At 39.7% G+C, this 18193-nt stretch overlaps 1 protein-coding gene across 5 annotated transcripts in view; it reads right to left on the bottom strand.

Annotated features, from left to right (window-relative positions):
• The window catches only part of UST (uronyl 2-sulfotransferase), a 325108-nt gene that overhangs the window by 144148 nt on the left and 162767 nt on the right, over positions 1 to 18193 (bottom strand). For 4 of the 5 annotated variants that reach the window (XR_004911810.2, XM_078054593.1, XM_036075045.2 and 1 more), the window contains exons 3-4: positions 11757 to 11912; positions 115 to 194 (exon numbers count right to left, since the gene is read on the bottom strand). Coding sequence is in view for 4 of the 5 variants with exons in the window: in XM_078054593.1 (XP_077910719.1) it covers positions 115 to 194; positions 11757 to 11912 (236 nt within the window). In the remaining variant the exon portion in view is untranslated. The remainder of the gene's footprint in view (positions 1 to 114; positions 195 to 11756; positions 11913 to 18193) is intronic. The other variant, XM_078054592.1, reaches the window with a different exon arrangement.

The raw sequence follows: 18193 nt of genomic DNA on the forward strand, positions 1-18193 counted from the left end.
AGGGGCAATTACACTACCTTGAAAATGAAGGTAGATTTTAAAATAATTGTGCGTTAGAAGGAGTTTAAGTACTAAAAAGAAATGAAAGAACCGTTAAGCTGGAAAATATCTTACCTTGAGAAGTTGAGGAAATGAACATGTCGAGTGAATAAATAGGGCTGTTCGGCAGTACTTATATTTTTAATCAGTTCCATCTATTAAAAAAAGTACAAAATTAGCATATATAGGATCTAATTTACCAAACTATACTAAGCTAAAGGTTATGTTCCCTACTCCTTTATCCTCACTATTACCTCTTGGACCAGGGCCAAAACAGCTGTGTTTGGTGCAGCATCTACAAACTTTACGGTAGGCTTTTTGCTGAATAAAACTGTTATCCAAATTTATAGTCCTGTATTTAATTTAGTTGATTGCTACCATGAAAACAATGTGACAGGTTAAGTCATTTTAACTGGAGAATTCAGCATCTGGCGGTACTGAAATGCAAGTAAAAAAAAAAAAAAAAAAGTCTTTATTCCCCTCCTTTAAAAGTCAAATCAAGACAAGAGGTTAAACATTATTTTACATTTCTATAATGATATTACTGAGATCCACAGAAATGTTTGAAACTGGTTCTGCAGTGGGAAAAAAAGGAGGTAACATCTCATGATTTTCCCCTTTGATTACAAAAATGTACAAAGCAAATATTTTATAGGGAACACACAAATGCCCAAAACTTCTTGGGGTTCTGGTGGGTGGTCATCTGAAGTATTTATTTGCAGTTATCAGCAAGGCAAAGAGGAGTTTATATTTGTATAAACCAACGTTTATGGTCTTCTGGAACATGTCATGATACGGAAAATGTTTAGCGAAATCTGTTAGAAATTCCAAGCATTCTTACGACTCCCTGACTTCCTGAATTCCACTTTCCTTAGAGTTTCTAATTGGCCCCATCAATACTGACACACAGTGGAATTCTTTAAGAGCACATTGAAAATGGCCACTTTGTATGGACATCAGAAGTACAGCATCTCTTAGGAACTAGAAAACTGGAAACAAAGGCAGTCGCCCGTGTGTTAACCACAGCAGTAACAACAACGATAAAATCAGAGTCCGGAAATCCAGGACAGAAAACCCAGCTCTCCCTCATGTCCCACACAGGGCTGACAACACAGAAATGCTCAATAACTATTTGGTGGATGAATGAACTCCAACTAGGACCTTCATTACAGATTGTTACATTAGGACCTCAGTGTCTAAAGCCTTTAATTAGATATTCACGCTCACAATGATTGTTTAAAGAAATGAAATTGAATTTTAAAAGTCAATGACTTGGGGCTCATAACCCTGTGCTTTGTTAATCAGTGGCAGGCAGGGGTAAATAATGGTCTGCCTGTCCCCAGCCAGAGCATAAAAGGAAATTGAATCCTGCCTCTTTATCTGCTGTCGATCCTTTACGTAACCTGCCGCCCCCCTCCCAAGTATGTCCTAGTTGCTTTTGGCAATAGAACACCCTGCTTGGTCACACTGCAAATTTTGATTTCTGATGGATCTACCAACTAGAATTACAGATTTGGAAGCACAACCCAAGACATCTGAGGATGTCTGCTTAGAAACATAACTCTTTACTGTGTGTGTGTTTAATATAAAGACCACTTAATGCTTTAATCTCTAGATTATTTTTATTCAACTATGTCTCTGCACACATACGAGTAATATGAGAAAGCCCCCTGGTATTGTACAGGAAGGCTGGAAGAACAGGTCAGAAGAAAAACCGTTTCTTTCACATTTTCAACATTATATTACATTCTCTAAACACATGTCAATGTGTTAAATTGGATGGAAGAACAGTAGTAGTTAGATTTGGAGAACAGTGTCATAATACTCATAAAGCTGTCTATTTCACAGGGAGAAATGGATTAGCAGTGACAGCGCGTAACCCTTTCTCGACGTACCTTTAAACGTAGAAGGAAAGTACTAATGCTCATGTTTATTGCATTAGTACACTGAAGTCGGGGAGTATATCCATCTCTCATACCTTCCGTCGCTGCACACAAATAGTGAGGCCACTTACAAAGTACGGCTAGCACAGGTTAGGGGCATTCCGGTCAAGGTGTCCTTTGCCTGTCTTCACAAATACTAAGACTTTCCCCAGGTCTAGGGCAGGCAGTGGTCTTCTGTGCCCATGCTGCCCTTCCCCAGAGTTCCCTCCTGCCTCCCTAAGTCCACCCCCCATATTGCCAGCAGCCTGCCTTTCCTCTTGCCTGAGTCTGATCCACATGGGTGGCATCATAAGTGATGATGGCGCTACCTAAAATCATCTCAGAAACCATCTGTCCTCTTCCTTGGCTCATGCAGGATTGCTGCTGGCCTTTATTATGTATTCCACTGCCTATATTCATTCACCATTCACTCATTCAGCATTTATTGAGCACTTACTAGGCCCTGGAGATCAAAACATAAATAAGGTGAGAGGGAAGGCACAGAAAGACCAGACAGGGGAGTGTGTCCTAATGGTGTCCCCAAATCCACGACGGCCCAAACCACACTCTTGGTCCTCGTCCATCTTTAGTCCTCATCCAGCATACTCCATCTCTGGAGAGTGTGGTCCTGGTTAATGGTACTATCCATATTTTTACATTTGATCTGGGTTTTTCCTGACTTTTGTACTTAATCACTTGCTGAGTCATGTTGAGTCTACCTTTATTCTCACCCTCAACTGGTGTTCAAGATGTCCCGTGGCCAGCCAAACCAGACCTCTCTTTGTTTCTTCCTCACACTGTGTCCAAGCCTGACTATGTCCAAACTCAGGCCCAAGCTTCCTCTTAAATGGAATGTCCTTCCTCTTTTCTCTGCATGTCCAAACCCTAACCACCTTTACATCTCGCTAAAATGCCTGCCTCTTTCAAACCAGCCTTCCTGGATTTCCTTTCATTCAACATCCATTGATTTCCAACTCCATGTCAGGATGTGTATTACTTAGGGTCATGGTTATAGAGATGAAAGATTTGGCTCTTGCTCTCAGGAAGCTCAAGGTCTTGTGGGTGGGGTGGGCTGGCAGGCCAGCCTCATTATGCAGTAACCACCATGGGGTAGCATGCACAGGGGTGAGGGATCTCTCTCTGCCTGCAGATGGAGAGGTAGTGTTCCCCTGAGGAGTCGTTCCTGAGTGGCCTGCAGGGACCTGCAGGAATTACCAAGTGAAGAAAGGGACCCGCAGTGTTGCAGACAGAGTGGACAGGAGATGCAAAGGACAAAACCCGAAATGACCTGGATATTAAAATTGCCAGGAGTTCTGTGTGCTAGAGGTCAGGTGTGGGATCTGCCCACAGCAGGTATGACTAGAGAGGAAGGTAGGAGCTGGGTCACTGAGGGCCCTGGAGGTCATGTGAGGAACTTTGACATTTATGCTCTGGGCAATCCACAGTCAGAAAGGGCTTTTTTTTTTTTTCTTTTTCCTTCCAGATCTGTGATCAGGGTGGAGAATGTGAAGAAGAAGAAGAAGAAGAAGAAGAAGAAAGGAAGGATTAGGAACAGTTTAGCTAGGAAGATGGAGCAATAATCCCCATAGGACATGATGGGGGCATGAACTAAAACAGTGCTTCCTGGTGTGGCCCCCAGACCAGCAACATCAGCAACAACTGGGGTAGCAACTTGTTAGAAATGCAAATTCTCAGATCCCACCCCAACCAATGGAATTAGAAGAAACTCTGGGGGTGGGGACCTATCAATCTGTATTTTAACAAGCCATCCAGGGGATTCTAAGGGACTGAGATGTGAGAACCACAGAAGGAAGTCACTGGAAGTGAAGACAGATGGGGAGGTTTAGCAGATGTTAATGAGAGAGGATCTTCTCAGCCCTGTGGCCAGGTGGCAGCAGAAGGGAAGGAGAGAGAGCGGTGGCGAGAGCTTCCCAGAGCCCTGGCGGTATCTGAACGCAGGCTAGTGCCCACTCATGGGGACAGGGAATGCTGGGCAAGAACTAGTCTGGCTGCAGAAGTGAGGCCATATAGGTTTGGTTTTGAACGTCTTTGGCTTGAAATCCTGTTGTCTTCTTTTATCTCCCACAGCGCTTCGAGAATCTTCTAGAATGTACACTTTTTACATTACACCATAGTTGAGTTTGTGCACTAGCTTTGAACCAGATTGTAAGCTCCTTGAGGGTTGAGGCTGGGCTCTAATTATTTCTCCAGAAAGCCTAGCACAGAACACATACCTCATAATTGCTTATGGTGTGAAGACACCCCATTCAGAAAGACTTTTGGAGTCAAGAAATGTTCACTGAAGACAGAATTCTCTCTCGGGCGATGAAGTTAGCCTTTTAGGGACAGACCTGTCCATTCATCACCCTGGTGTGACAACACTGGAGATGTAGCAACACTAAATGATCATTTCCTGAGTGGTTTCTGGGCTACACACTGGACCCAGAAGCTCTTTCTTCATATGCTGTCATTCATCCTCAAATGATTCCACAGGTTAAGTATTATTATCTACACTTTATAGATTAAGAAACTGAGGCACAGAAAGGCTACGGAGATTGCTTAAAGCCTCACTGGTAGAAAAGGGTGGAGTCAGGATTCAAACCCAAGTTGGTTTGACTCCAGAAATCCTGCTCCCTTTTGCTGAGCTGCAATCTCTTTACCGTCCCCGGGGTTTTTGATCTATACATAACCTCTTAAAATGGGAGGAAGAGGTTGGTTAGCAAAATAACTCCAGAGACTAAAGAGGGTTTATGGGGATATAAATGTTCTACCTTTCATGTGATGTACTGAAAAACTGAGAGAAAGTTACAGCAGGTGGAAAAGCATTAAAAAATAATAAAATATGAAAGCATTAAAATATCAGAGAGAATATATATATTTTTTAAGTTCTAGGTGGGAAAACAGTATATTTTAACAAGAACGGGAATGAGTTTCAAATACTGGGGGAAAAAAGTGCTACGGAATGGAATGTATCTAAAGGAAGAAGTTAAACCACAGTGCAGCTGAGAATGAAAGTGAATTGAGGTTTAAAAAAAAAAGGTAAGAATCAAACAGAATTTATAATGCAGAGGATCGGTGAGGAAGGGATTTTTCATCTTTTGTTTTCCATCTAACTGGCTGGGATGGTAGAGCTGAAAACCTTTACCTGCAGTTCTACAAGCACAGCTAGTTAGTGAAAGACTTCGTTCCCAAGGTCTTTAAGAAAATGCTTGTCAGCAGTAATTGACAGAGTCCTGACCCCACCCTGGTCTGAATTCTCGAGTCCCTTGTGAGCAACTAGAGGCCCTATAATCTTGCAAAACATCTTAACAAAAGAAAAGACACGTTTTTAACACATCAAAGCCAAATAAGGAGTAGCTCAGAGGAGAACTCTGTGGCCCTTTAACCTCAGAGCCTGGGAAGATGGCTCCAGGCTCGGGTTACCTTTCCCTCTTCCTTCTGCCTGGTGGGAAGCCTTTCTAGTGCTAGACAGGATGGTCTTTCCACCTTCAGCTCAGGGCCACACATGCCTGCAATGAAGACAAAGTCCACCAGGGGGAGCAATGACACGAACAAGGCAAAGAGGCTGGGTCTGAAGAGTAGAGAAAATCAATCTTGCGGCTACAACTGGAAGGAGAGGAGAACACATTTTAATTTTTCGGGCCTTGTTCCTTCTTCGTCATTTTACCTTTTCTTTCTACCAAGTTTCCATTTAGCGGACTCAGCTTTTAAAAGTCTACAGGAATCCAAGATAAGACCTTGTTTGCCGAGTTGGGTAAACTCATCCCTCCTGTGACCTGGCGATAGATTCTCTGCTAATCTTGGTGGTTTGATTCCGAGGTCTGGCCGGAGCAGCTCTGATTGATGCCTGTGGACACTGTCGCTACTACTTATAAAGTCAGGAAACTTGGAGGGTCATTCTGCAGAGACTTTTCCAGACGGGTCTCAAGCAAGGGAAACATTCCCGGGATAAATGTGCAGGTTCCCAAGGAGACACCACTCAATACTTCAGAGGAAACATGATGTCTTCAGAGGTTTGAGAGACTCTCAGGTGAAAAAGGAGTTTTTCTTGCTTAGTGGAGGGTTCACTTTAATAAAATAACAACTTTCTAATAATTAGAGCCTTTCATGCAATGCTTCTTCACTAGAATGGTGCATGAAGACCTCCTTAGGAATTTTTTTCCCCGCAAAGATACAAATAAATACCAGGGCTCTACCCTTAAGAGTCTAACTCAGTATTTTGTAGTAGGACCAGGAAACATGTGTCATGAAAAAGTTCCCAAGAAGATTTTGATGCCTGTTGTGATTAAGAACGACTTATTTCATGGCTTCCCATGGCCCACTGAATAAAGATCCACCTCCTCAGCCTAGCATTCAGAGCTCTCCAGGATTTGACCCCAGTTCCCTTTCAAGTCTCATTCTCCCCTATTCTTCTTGAACACTTGCTCCTTCCCACAAAATGGGGTGGTAATAGCTTCCTAATAATGCTGACTAAAGGAGTAGAAGCAAGGTGCACAAACATCTAGTGTGCTGTCTGGGGCTCAATATACAGCGTTATTAGTAAGTCCTCAATAAATATTCACCAAAATGAATGAAGACACAATAGCAAGACCGGCTCCGGAAAGAAGCAAGTGAACCTTTGTTAGTAAACAGAGGCCAGATGTCCCTGCCGTAGGGAAACCTGGGAGGAGTCCCCATGGCCTCTAGACCGTCTCTAAATCCAACATGGTCTCTGCAGGTGCGTTTTCCATTTTGGAGTTGCAATGCTACGTTGTCACAGTCAGGCAAGGCAAAGGGAAGTTTCAAACACAGTGAAGCAATTCTGTTTTTGACCAAGAGGCGAAAGCAGGCTAGAGTGCACGGGCACAGGGGCTCGTCTCTTCCCTTTGAATACTTTTCAAGGTTTGGATAATTTGAATAGCTGTTGAAGAGAGTCAAAGCAGATGTGAAGTTTATAGTGAAAGAGTAGCCTTTCCTGGCATAACGGGCAGAAATGACAGAAGAGGCTGGTGCAGCATTTTCCAAGCTGGGAGTGGGAGTTCTGTGGGATGCACGTGACAGCCACAAGCTCTCAGCTGCCCCTGGCCAACGAAGATCGGGAAACTCTAGGGGAAAGCCGGTTCAATAGATTGCTAATTTGGTTTTTAATTGAAAGAATTCTCAGTCTTTAAAATGGGAGCAATTGATACAAATTTCCCAGAAAGCTAAGGGTAGCATTCCCTAAATTTATTTAACCATGGTATTTTCTTTAAAAAAAATTTTTTTTCCAGGGTCTCAGGGGATTAAGATTTTCAGGAACACACTTAAGGAAATGCTGATATGATAGTTTTGACAGGATTCCTAACCCTCTATGACATTTCATTAAAAAAAAATATGAAGTTTTCTGGACTCCACCCCAGAATCTCTAAGAGAAGGGCCATTGCAACTATATGTTTCAAAAGGCTCTGGTGGAGATTCTGCTCTGCAGCCAGAAGAATGGCTTTGGATTCAAGAAGACCTAGGTTCAAGTCCAAGCAGCACAGACATTCTATTAGATTTCATTTGGAAAGTGACTTAATCTGGTTGTCTTAATTTTCCCATCCACAAAATAAAGAATTATACCCACTCACTGGTTTGATTTTCAGTCCAAAAGAATGAAATGAAGTAATGAAGTAAAATAATTAGCATGTGGTAGGTGTCGTTTCCAATTTGCAATTCTCAGTAGCTCTGACATAAATAAAAATAGTAAAATTATTTGCTTTCTTGATCTCTTTGACGCCTATGCTAACAATTTCTGCCCCTTTCCCACAAGAGTGAAATAATTTTGAATCCTTTATATCCATGATGTTACTGTGGTGCACTTTGACTTTCACTGTACTCAGAACAATGATCTGAAAGAGCATCAGACCATTAACAAAGATGGTTACGAGTCTTTTGACGATCACACTCATGTCTTCTGGAAAATAGTTCCCTATCTTTCAAATTGCATATAATCTCCATTTTCTGATTTTCTAAGAGATCATCTAAACCAGCCCAAGAAACTGAAATCTGGTTTCAGAGTATAAATGAGATAATGTCATCATGGGCTTGCATCCTGTGCCCCGAAAAGGTCCAGCATTTGGCCAGCAGCAGGTGTCCACGCTCTTCTGTTGAGGTAGAGTTTTAAAAATATAAACTTCAATGGTCTTTCTGTTTCTTTAAGGGCAGATGTAATGGGATTTTTATTGGCATTGTAACATTTGGTGTTTTTGTGCTCCCTTTCCTTTATAATAATCCCTTCAGTGTCTTATTCCATTAAATAGACTTAGTTAAACTTAGTACTCTGCGTGCACGTGTGTGTGTGTGTGTGTGTGATGACCGCTATCCTCCAGGGAGAAATGTATGCACAAATTTGACTCTGGCCCAAAGAAATGCCTTTGTGTATGAATGGAATGGTATAGATAATTCCAGTCTTATGAGTGGATATTATTCCAAAGTTCATTTGTTAACTAAGTCAGTAGTTGGGAACTTGGAGCACATTTTCTCATAAAAGAAATGTTCTACATGGTGGAGAGAGACCGGGCCAGCCCACAAGGCCTGTTTAACTCATGCTGCACCTGAAGTGAGATTGTTATTAGCTCTGGGGAACAGTGTTTCCATGGGAACATGTTGTCAGAGCTCCCCAGCTTAAAGGTTGAGAACCACTGACTGTAAAATGTTAACTCACCTCCGAAATCACATCTTCCTTTTTCCTTTAATAAATTACCAAGCAGAGGAGCTTTTCTTACTGCAAATTATTTCTTGAATATATTAGGTTAAAGTAATATTTTTTTCTCTGTTGTTTTATGCATTCTGTAACTTGAGCATAAGGGATGCACATAACAGGGGAAAGAGTTCCTTCAAGCATTCTCGAGCTTCTTGAAACTTGGGTTCTTGTCACTTCTTGGCTCTCTCTGCATGTTGCACCAATGAGCTAGCCACAGAGAAGCGGCTGTCACTTGCTACGTTTGTTATCACAGCCAAATTGTTTGTTTTTTCCTACCTTATCATTCCCTGCAGTTTTTAAGACTTGCCTTGTAATTTAATAGGAATCTGGAATCATGAAGTAATGCAATATATTCTAGGTCACACTGACCACAGGAATCAGAAGTGTTTCAACTACACCATACACAGATTATCCTAGAAGTTGTATAAATATATCACAGAATCACAGGGCTGGAAAGAACCTTAAAAGATTGTCTAGTCTGTTCCCTGGCTTCCAGACAAGCCAATCATTCCAAACAGATGAGAGCTAACCTCTCTTTTAGAAGAGGAGGAAGACTTTGTCTTTAACCCTTTCTGGATTTAACAATGTATATACCATTAGTAAATTATTGTTATTTTTAAATCTAACATGCTTCTCTTGACAGTTACAACTCTTTTTCACTTTCTGACGTTTGCTTCTCATAGGAAACAAAGTAGGTGCAAAGCCCCAGTTTAAACACCATATTTTGTCCTTTCTCTTCTAGGGCATTCCTGAACATCGCAGTGTCTCATACTGTGGTTACCTTCATCCTGTTCTCTCTGGGTTGTTTGTACCCTTTCAGCAGTGGGCACTAAAATCAAGCTGCAGTGTCTTATGAGACATCTGAGAAGTGGGCATAGTTTCCATGTATAGGAATATTTAAATATAATCTGATACACAGACCCAAAGACCTAGACTCCAAGGAAAACCAAATTTAATAATTGTAATAAAATTGCAATAACATAGGCTAATTATTTATAGTCACTTTCTTTCAGGCAGTGACAAGGGCATAACCAGCCTGACAGAATGAGCTTTTCGGTCAGCTAAGGAAATGAAAGAGAACCTAGTCCTATTCAAGTTATTCATAAAATGTGATGTCCTTAAATGTCACCAAGTGTAATTTTTCTTTCTTTTTTTTTTTTTTTTTAAGATTTTCTTTATTTATTTAATTGCCAGAAAGAGAGACAGCAAGAGAGGGAACACAAGCAGGGGGAGTGGGAAAGGGAGAAGCAGGCTTCCCGTGGAGCAGGGAGCCCGATGTGGGGCTCGATCCCAGGACCCTGGGATCATGACCCAAGCCGAAGGCAGTTGCTTAACCAACTGAGCCACCCAAGAGCCCCAACAAGTGTAATTTTTCTATTGAGAGCCTACTACACAACCTATAAGGGCTGATTTCAAAATATTTTTTGTTGATTGGAAATGACTATTCAAACTTGATACTCAGAGAGCCCTTAATGGAAGTTGTCAAAGGAAGGGGCTTTTTGATCTCTACCCTGGAAGACACGGAACATTCTGGCTTTACAGTGAGTATGACTAGTTATGTTACTGTCTTAAAAGAGTCTTACTATCCCCCAAGATAAAAGAGAAAGACAGGCTATCGTAAATTGATAATGAGATTCCTTCTGTTTGGGAGGTTTTGAATGCCTCAAAGGTGAGGATTATGTCAGAAAGAAGTGGACATGGGTAAAAATTTCCCTAACTATGGTTTCAATCTGATAGTAAACCTTGTGCCTTGTTTATTCCCCAAATTTCTATACTCATTGGGTGGTGTGGTGGTTAATTTTATGTGTCAGCTTGAGTATCAAGCGGTACCTAGATTAAATATTTCTGGGTATGTCTGTGAGTGTGTTTCCAGATGAGATTGGCATTTGAATCAGTGGACTTAGTAAAGCAGACCATCCTACCCAGTGTGGGTGGGCATCGTCCAATCCCTTGAAGTCCTGAATAGAAACATATGCAGAGGAAGAAGGAATTCTCCCCTTTTTTCCTGCCTCACTGATTAAGCTGGGATATCACATCTTACCTTCTCCTCCCCTTGCATTGGGATTTACATCATTGACTGCCCTGGCTCTCATGCCTTCATATTTGGACTGACTGAATTACACCAGTGGCTTTCTTGGGTCTCCAGCTGGTCGATGGCAGACTGTGGGACTTACTGGCCTCCATTATTGCATGAGCCAACTCCTCATAATAACTCCCTTTTTATCTATCTACTTTATCTATCTATCATCTATCTATTGATATAGGTATCTCCATCCTACTGGTTCTGTTGTCTGAAGAACTCTGACTTATGCTGGTGGCTATCCATTCTAAGTATCTAAGGGGACAAAAGCATCTTGTTAAGACCAAGCTAACAAACCTGACCCTGTAAAATAACCGTGAGAGCCCTGAGCCTAACTTTTGTACATGAGCAAAGGACCTCAATGGAGACTGTTGACCCTGCTTTTGTAGACGCTTACAGAGTAAAATTTGTCTTCATAGCTTCCTGGCAGACGACAGCACCCCGAGCCCACTGCCAGCATGTTTACTGGTATGGCTCGGCCACACTGAGGCAGAATTCTTCCTGGGAAATGGGGTAATTCAAGACCCCCTGAGCTCACCCCTAGCAAGAAGCTCATGCTCCTATCAACCAATCAGATTCCTGGCCCAGAGAGAACTTTCTCTTTATTATAACCACAAAGACTTAGGGCAATTGTGGAAAAAAAAGCAGAAAAAGAAATATTAAAATAGTTTTCTTATTTTCGTTGTCAGGACATCAGCCTTATTTGTAGCTCAGTGGTGTAATTATTTAAGAATCATGCACTGTTAATTTTAGCTAAATAGACAATGATGAATGCACCCCGTCCTTCATCCATCTTAATAAACGTATCCCTTCAGGGAAACTCCCTGTCTAAAGACTTCCTTCAGAACCTTTAACTTAAATTTCCTTCCATACTCTGGCAAAAATACAGTATGACATTGCAACTCCGGGATTCATTTGTTAGGTGTTTGAGGGGTGTCTTGTAAGACACCCACTAATTACACAAATGAATTGACACAAAAGTACAATCTAACCATGGGCAAAGACAACTTACTTGTTCATTTTTAGTAAGCCTGGTTTTGTTGTGAATGTCTGACGTGACCAAATTGAATCCGTGCTTTTCCGACAAGATTCTCAGAAGCAAGACCACAGTACGACTCCCACACTTGCCTACTCTGTTGTACACCACCTGGCTGGGGAAAGGTAGCACCTGGGAAAGAACGAGAGAGCAAATATGAGACTTTGGGTTAGAGTAACTGGGATTCTTCCCTCAACTTCAGAACAATAAATGTCTAATCAGTCTAAATGAGAAGGGTCCATGACAAGTCAATGGGAGAACAGAAGCAATGAACTCATGTTCTACTTTCATAATTTAACTTGAGAGAAATCCTGGACTCGTTATCCCTCTCTCTCTGCACTTAAAACTGGTAAAATTTCAGGTCAACCATGAGACTAATTATGAAGCTGCTTTTGTTTCTTCTTAGGAACAAAATATATAAATATGTGCTTTGATGACAATATGCTTTTGCAAGTTATATTATGCTTTATTAGAACTCAGTTTGTAGAGTGGTCACGGAAAAAATATAGTAACTAAAAATTGAGACATAAATAAAAACTCACAATAAAACTCACCCTTTTACAGTGTACAATTCAGTGGTTTTAATGTATTCACAAAGTTGTGCAACCATCACCTCTAATTGCAGAACATTTTCATTACCCCTGAAAGAAACTTGATACCCATTAGCACTCACTTTTCATTTCCCTCACTACGTTGGTCCCATGAAACCACTTATCTACTTTCTGTCTCTATGGTTTTCGCCTATAGCATTCCGGACATCTCTTATAAATAATATCATATAATATGTGACCTTTTGTGTCTGGCTTCTTTCAGTTAGCATAATGTGTTCAAGATTCATCCATATTGTAGTATGAATCCGTACTTCACTACTTTATATAGCCGAATAATATCACATTGTATGGATATACCATATTTTGTTTATACATTCATGAGTTGATGGACATTTGGATTGTTTCCAATTTTTGGCTACTCTGAATAATGCTGCAATGAACATTTGTGTATAAGTTTTTGTGTGGACATATGTTTTTGAAACACCTTGTATATATCCTAGGAGTGGAAGTGCTGGATCATATGGTAATTCTGTTTAATTTTTTGAAGAACTGCCAAACTGTTTTCAATGCAGCTGCACCATTTTATATTTCCACCAGCAATTCATGAGAGTTCCAATTTCTCCACATCCTTGCCAACACTTGTTATTGCCCGTTTTTTTTATAGCCATCCTAATGGATGTGAAGTGGTATCTCATTGTTTTGATTTGCATTTCCCTGATGACTAATGATGTTGAGCATATTTCATGTACTTATTGGACATTTGTATATTTTTTTTGGAGAAATGTCTGTTCAAATCTTTTGCCCATTTTAAAACTGGATTATTTGTCTCTTTATTATTGAGTTTTAAAAGTGCTGTATTTATTCTGGATTTGTGAATATATGATCTGCAAATATTTTTTCCCATTCTACACATTTTCTTTTCATTTTCTTGACTGTGTCCTTTGAAGTACAAAAGTGTTTAATTTTGATGAAGTTTAATTTATCTAATTTTTCTTCAGTGTGTTATGTTTTTGGTATTACATCTAAGAAACTATTGCCTAACCCATGAGTGTTTTCTCCTAAGAGTTTTATAGTTTTAGTGGAAACATTTAGGTCTGATTCATTTTCAGTTAATTTTGTGTATGATGTGAGCTAGTGATCTAACTTCATTCTTTTGCATGTGAATAACCATTTGTCCTAGCACCATTTATTGAAGACTATTCTTACTCCATTTAATTGTTTGGCACCCTGTTGAAAATCCACTAACCATACATGTATGAGTTTATTTCTCTCAATTCTACCCTACTGAGCTATGTGTTTATTCTTATGCCAGTACCACAGAGTCTTGATTACTTGTGTTTTGTTGTAAGTTTTGAAATTGAAAAGGGTGAATTTCTCCAAACTTTGTTCCTTTTCAAGATTGTTTTGGCTATTCTGGATCCCTTGCATCCCATATGAATTTTAGAACCAGCCTGTCAATTTCTGTAAAAAAAAGGCAGTTGAAATTTGGATAGGGATTGTGCTGAAACTGTAGATCAATCTGGGGACTAGTGCTATCTTAATAATGTTAAGTTTTCTAATCCATGAACATGGGATGTCTTTCCACTTATTTAGGTCTCATTTCATTTGTTTCATGATTTTTTGTAGTTTTCAGTATACAAGCCTCACTCCTTTTACTCTTTTTGATGCTATTTTAAATGGAATTGTTCTCTTAATTTCATTTTTGGATTGATTGTTCACTGATAGAAACAGTTTATTTTTGTATATTGATCCTGTGTTCTTCAGTCTTGCTGAACTCATTTATTAGCTCTTAATAGCTTTTTTGTGTGGATTCTTTAGGAACTTCTATATACAAGATCATGTCATCTGCAGAGATAGTTTTACTTCTTCCTTCCCAATATGGATGCCCTTTCTTTCTTTTTCTTTTCTAATTGTCCGGTTTATAATGATTTTGATAGACTAAGAAGCCATTATGAAAAGCATCTGATTAAATATTTATATCCCCAATAAAGAAAATATTTCCATCTTGAATGCTTAGAACTGAGTAACAATTGACAAAAGATCATCAAGAGTCCTTCATTCAGAACATACCCTATAACAGAAGGCCATAAAAAGGCCCGAAGCTATAGCACAATATAAACATAAATATACCCCTAACTTGCCTACTGTATGTAATATGAATTTTGCCTTTGTAATTACAGGTTTACTTATTTTTCTGAAATATTTTATATGCAAAGTAGCATTTCATAAATTTGGAACTTAAAGGCTACTTGCCATTGGAGTCAAACATATCTGTATCACTCACTTAGCAATATATCATGTACCATTTTGATATAATTTTCCAGTATATATATATATATATATATATATATATATATATATATATATATTTTTAATGAGCAATACGTTGGTTTTTTTTAGGACCAGTCAGTATCTTCTATTGTGTGTCCTCATACTGCCTAGAACATGCCATATACATATATATAGGGCCTCAACAAACATCGATTGGTTGGCTGCAATGAGGGATTTAATGTGATGTTTAACAGTAATTAACACAATGATTCTGCTAAAATGTAAGACCAGGAGAATCTTCAAATACAGCTGATCTTTCTAACCGAATGGTAATAAAAGACATAAAACAGGTAAAAAGATAATCATTATAATAGGTCATTTTACTTCTGGTCTTATCAGTGAGTACCCAAAAAGTGTGATCACTGGCAACAGCTGCAGAAGTTCAGATATTCAGATAAATCATATATGGTCTTCCTCATGAGGTTATGATCCAGGGAGGTTGAAATATAATAGGATAAACAGTGTTTGTAAGTTGGACTTTCCATAATAACCAGGCTGGGGGATAGACTATAATTGTAACAGAGCTGCCAATATAAACACAAATTTTCATTTCTTTGAAGAAATAAACTGCTTAAGAATTGGGATGAATGCATTTTTCCTTGTCTTCTAACACAGCATAGTACAGCAAGGGAGAGTTGTTTGTTACAATTGAATTGCTGACCAAGAAGATGTGAGTTACCACATATGCAAGTGCTTTATTCCAAGAGTACAGGTGTATCTTAGAAGATTTAAATGAAGAACTGAGGCACTTAGTTACAAACCTTCAGTGAAAACACTTAATGTCTCCTGAAATTTTTGAGTAATTAACACAATAGCAGGCTTTTCATCTATTTCCCTTTGCTCATAACTAAAGATACTATCTACCTTTCGGTGGTTAGTTAGTTCAAAAAAAAAATGTTCATGGGGCGCCAATCAGTTAAGCATCTGCCTTCAGCTCAGGTCATGATCTCAGGATCCTGGGATCGAACCCCAAGTTGGGCTCCCTGCTCAGCGGGGAGTCTGCTTCTCCCTCTCCCTCTAACCCTCCCCCCTGCTCATGCTAGCTCTCTCTCTCAAATTAATAAATTCAAAAAAATCTTAAAAAAATGTTCATTCCAATTCTTTCATTAGTCTTGCGGGAGGCTACCAAATAACAGTATTAAGTATTTGTTATTTAAGAAGAACACTTTTGTCATGACAAGAAAAAAATGTTTTAACTATGTATGGTGACAGATTTAAGTACACTTACTGCGGTGATCATTTCGCAATGTATACAGATATCAAATCATTATGCTGTATACCTGAAACTAATATAATATTATATGTCAATCAGACCTTGGTTTAAAAAAAAAAAGAACACTTACATAAAACCAAAAATCCTTGCATTATTCCCGCAACTGTATCTACAATAACATTTGAAAAGAAAAGAGAGCTTGGGGCGCCTGGGTGGCTCAGTCGGTTAAGCGGCTGCCTTCGGCTCAGGTCATGATCCCAGGGTCCTGGGATCGAGTCCCGCATCAGGCTCCCTGCTCTGCGGGGAGCCTGCTTCTCCCTCTCCCTCTGCCTGCTTCTCTGCGTACTTGTGTTCTCTATCTCTCTGTCAAATAAATAAATAAAATCTTTAAAAAAAAAAAAAAAAAAAGAAAAGAGAGCTTAACATCCCCACTGTGACTATTTTTACCATTTCTTCAAACACCAATACACAGCTACAGGGAATGAAAATCGAGCTAGAAAATGTGTTTTTGGATGAAGCTGGAATCAGTCTGGTGATTGTTAAAGACACAACATATACCATCACAAACATAAACCTTTCTCAAAGTTAGGATGGGGCTTTTAAATCATTTTCTAAAAGTACCTATGTAATTCTCTGGAAACTGGCAAACTTAGGCAGGCTAAATCAATGTGTTGATGTTGGATAAGGTGTTAAAATTAGCAACAGCAACAAGTTGATTCATCTCCGCTTTGGTAGAGCTATAGATCAGCTGCTGAAGGTCTGCTTTAAAAATCATTGTCGGTTTTTATTTGAAGTGTTCTTTCTGGAAAAGAGGGGGAAAAAGGAACTGATTTTTATGAAAGGCTGACCTTGACCCTGTCCTAGGCTCTGTGCCATGTAAAAGTTTTTAATCCTTGTTACCAATACTGATTTGAATAGGGTGTCTTCCTTCTAGCTGTGCATTTCTCTAGGAGGTTAAATTATCAAATAATTTAAGCATCATTAATTGCACCTAAGTGACTGCCCCGTGGGCCCCCCTCTTCTCCATAGACGACAGACTCACAGAACAACAGAGTTTGAGGTCTAGAACAATTTAGAATAATCCACCCACTCCAATCCCCTCCCCACCCCAGCACTATTACTCTCTATCACCCTCACTCCCAGCCCAATTGTGTTTGGCTTGGCTAGAGTTTTCTCTTATGTTGTGTTTTCATCCTCTCGAGTACCCTGTGAGGGAGATATCATGACTATTTTTAGGTGAACAAACCAAGGCTCAGAGAGATCATTTGGCATTTTCAAGGTCGAAAAGTGGCACATAACAACTAAAACCCAGCTCACAGCTCTCCTGACCCCTGAGACGATACTCTGATATAACATCAAATGGTGAAAATAATTTTTAGTGTGACTTCTGTGAGAGAGACTATTTCCTCTTTTATGTCTTGAATGTGTCCAACTCCATTAAATGTTATTTTGTCAACAGTCAATGATCACAACCAGTAAAACTGGCCATTACTCATTCATCACCCAAGTCTCCGGAATGTTCAGGTGGAACAGATAGGAGTCAGGTAGGCTCTTTCTCCTTGAGAGGACACGTTTTAGAAGCTAACGTAATCCCAGAACATCAAAGCAGCTAATGGGTGAAGGAGAGCAAAAAAAATGCAGTTTCCCCTTCACTCTTTCCCCCAGTCTACTGTAGGCAATCACAGAGCCTTGGATACTGGGAACCACTTCCACCAGGAAAGGGAAAACCAGGAAGCAATAAGTCATAGTAAAACATACATGAAATCCTAAATACACTTGAAATGTCTATCAAGACAAGCAAATGCCTTCAAATGATAAGCTTAATGAATTTAAATGCCTCTTAAGGTCAACCTCAACATCCCTGTTCTTTTTTCAACAGATTTTTGACAACTGTCAGGAGAAAACTATATCCCAACTGTAATTGCATACAAATTTTGAACACTTACTCTTTCTTTGGATGCCCTATAAAGAAATACACACTAAAAGTCGTCATCCTCCCCCACTCCCCAAATGATTCTTCATTCTTGGCAACTATGGTTATATGAATGTTATGTCTGTGGTTTCTATTTTATGGCCAATTTGTAAAAGTGAAGGGAGCTCCAAAATAGTTCACTCTATGAATTATATATTTTTATGTTGCCTGCCTTGTAAGTTCTGCAAATGCCACAAATCCCCAGGGGCTGACAGGCTTGTGTGGAACATGCCAAATAAACAGAAGTCTTTCCAAAATCCTGAGCACAACAGTAACTACCACCAGATGACATCCACAATTTCAATCGCTTGTCCCTGGTTTGCACTGGGAAGGGGGATAAAGAAGA

This window comes from Halichoerus grypus, chromosome 9 (assembly GCF_964656455.1).
Source record: "Halichoerus grypus chromosome 9, mHalGry1.hap1.1, whole genome shotgun sequence".
In the NCBI taxonomy this organism is placed as follows: domain Eukaryota; kingdom Metazoa; phylum Chordata; class Mammalia; order Carnivora; family Phocidae; genus Halichoerus; species Halichoerus grypus.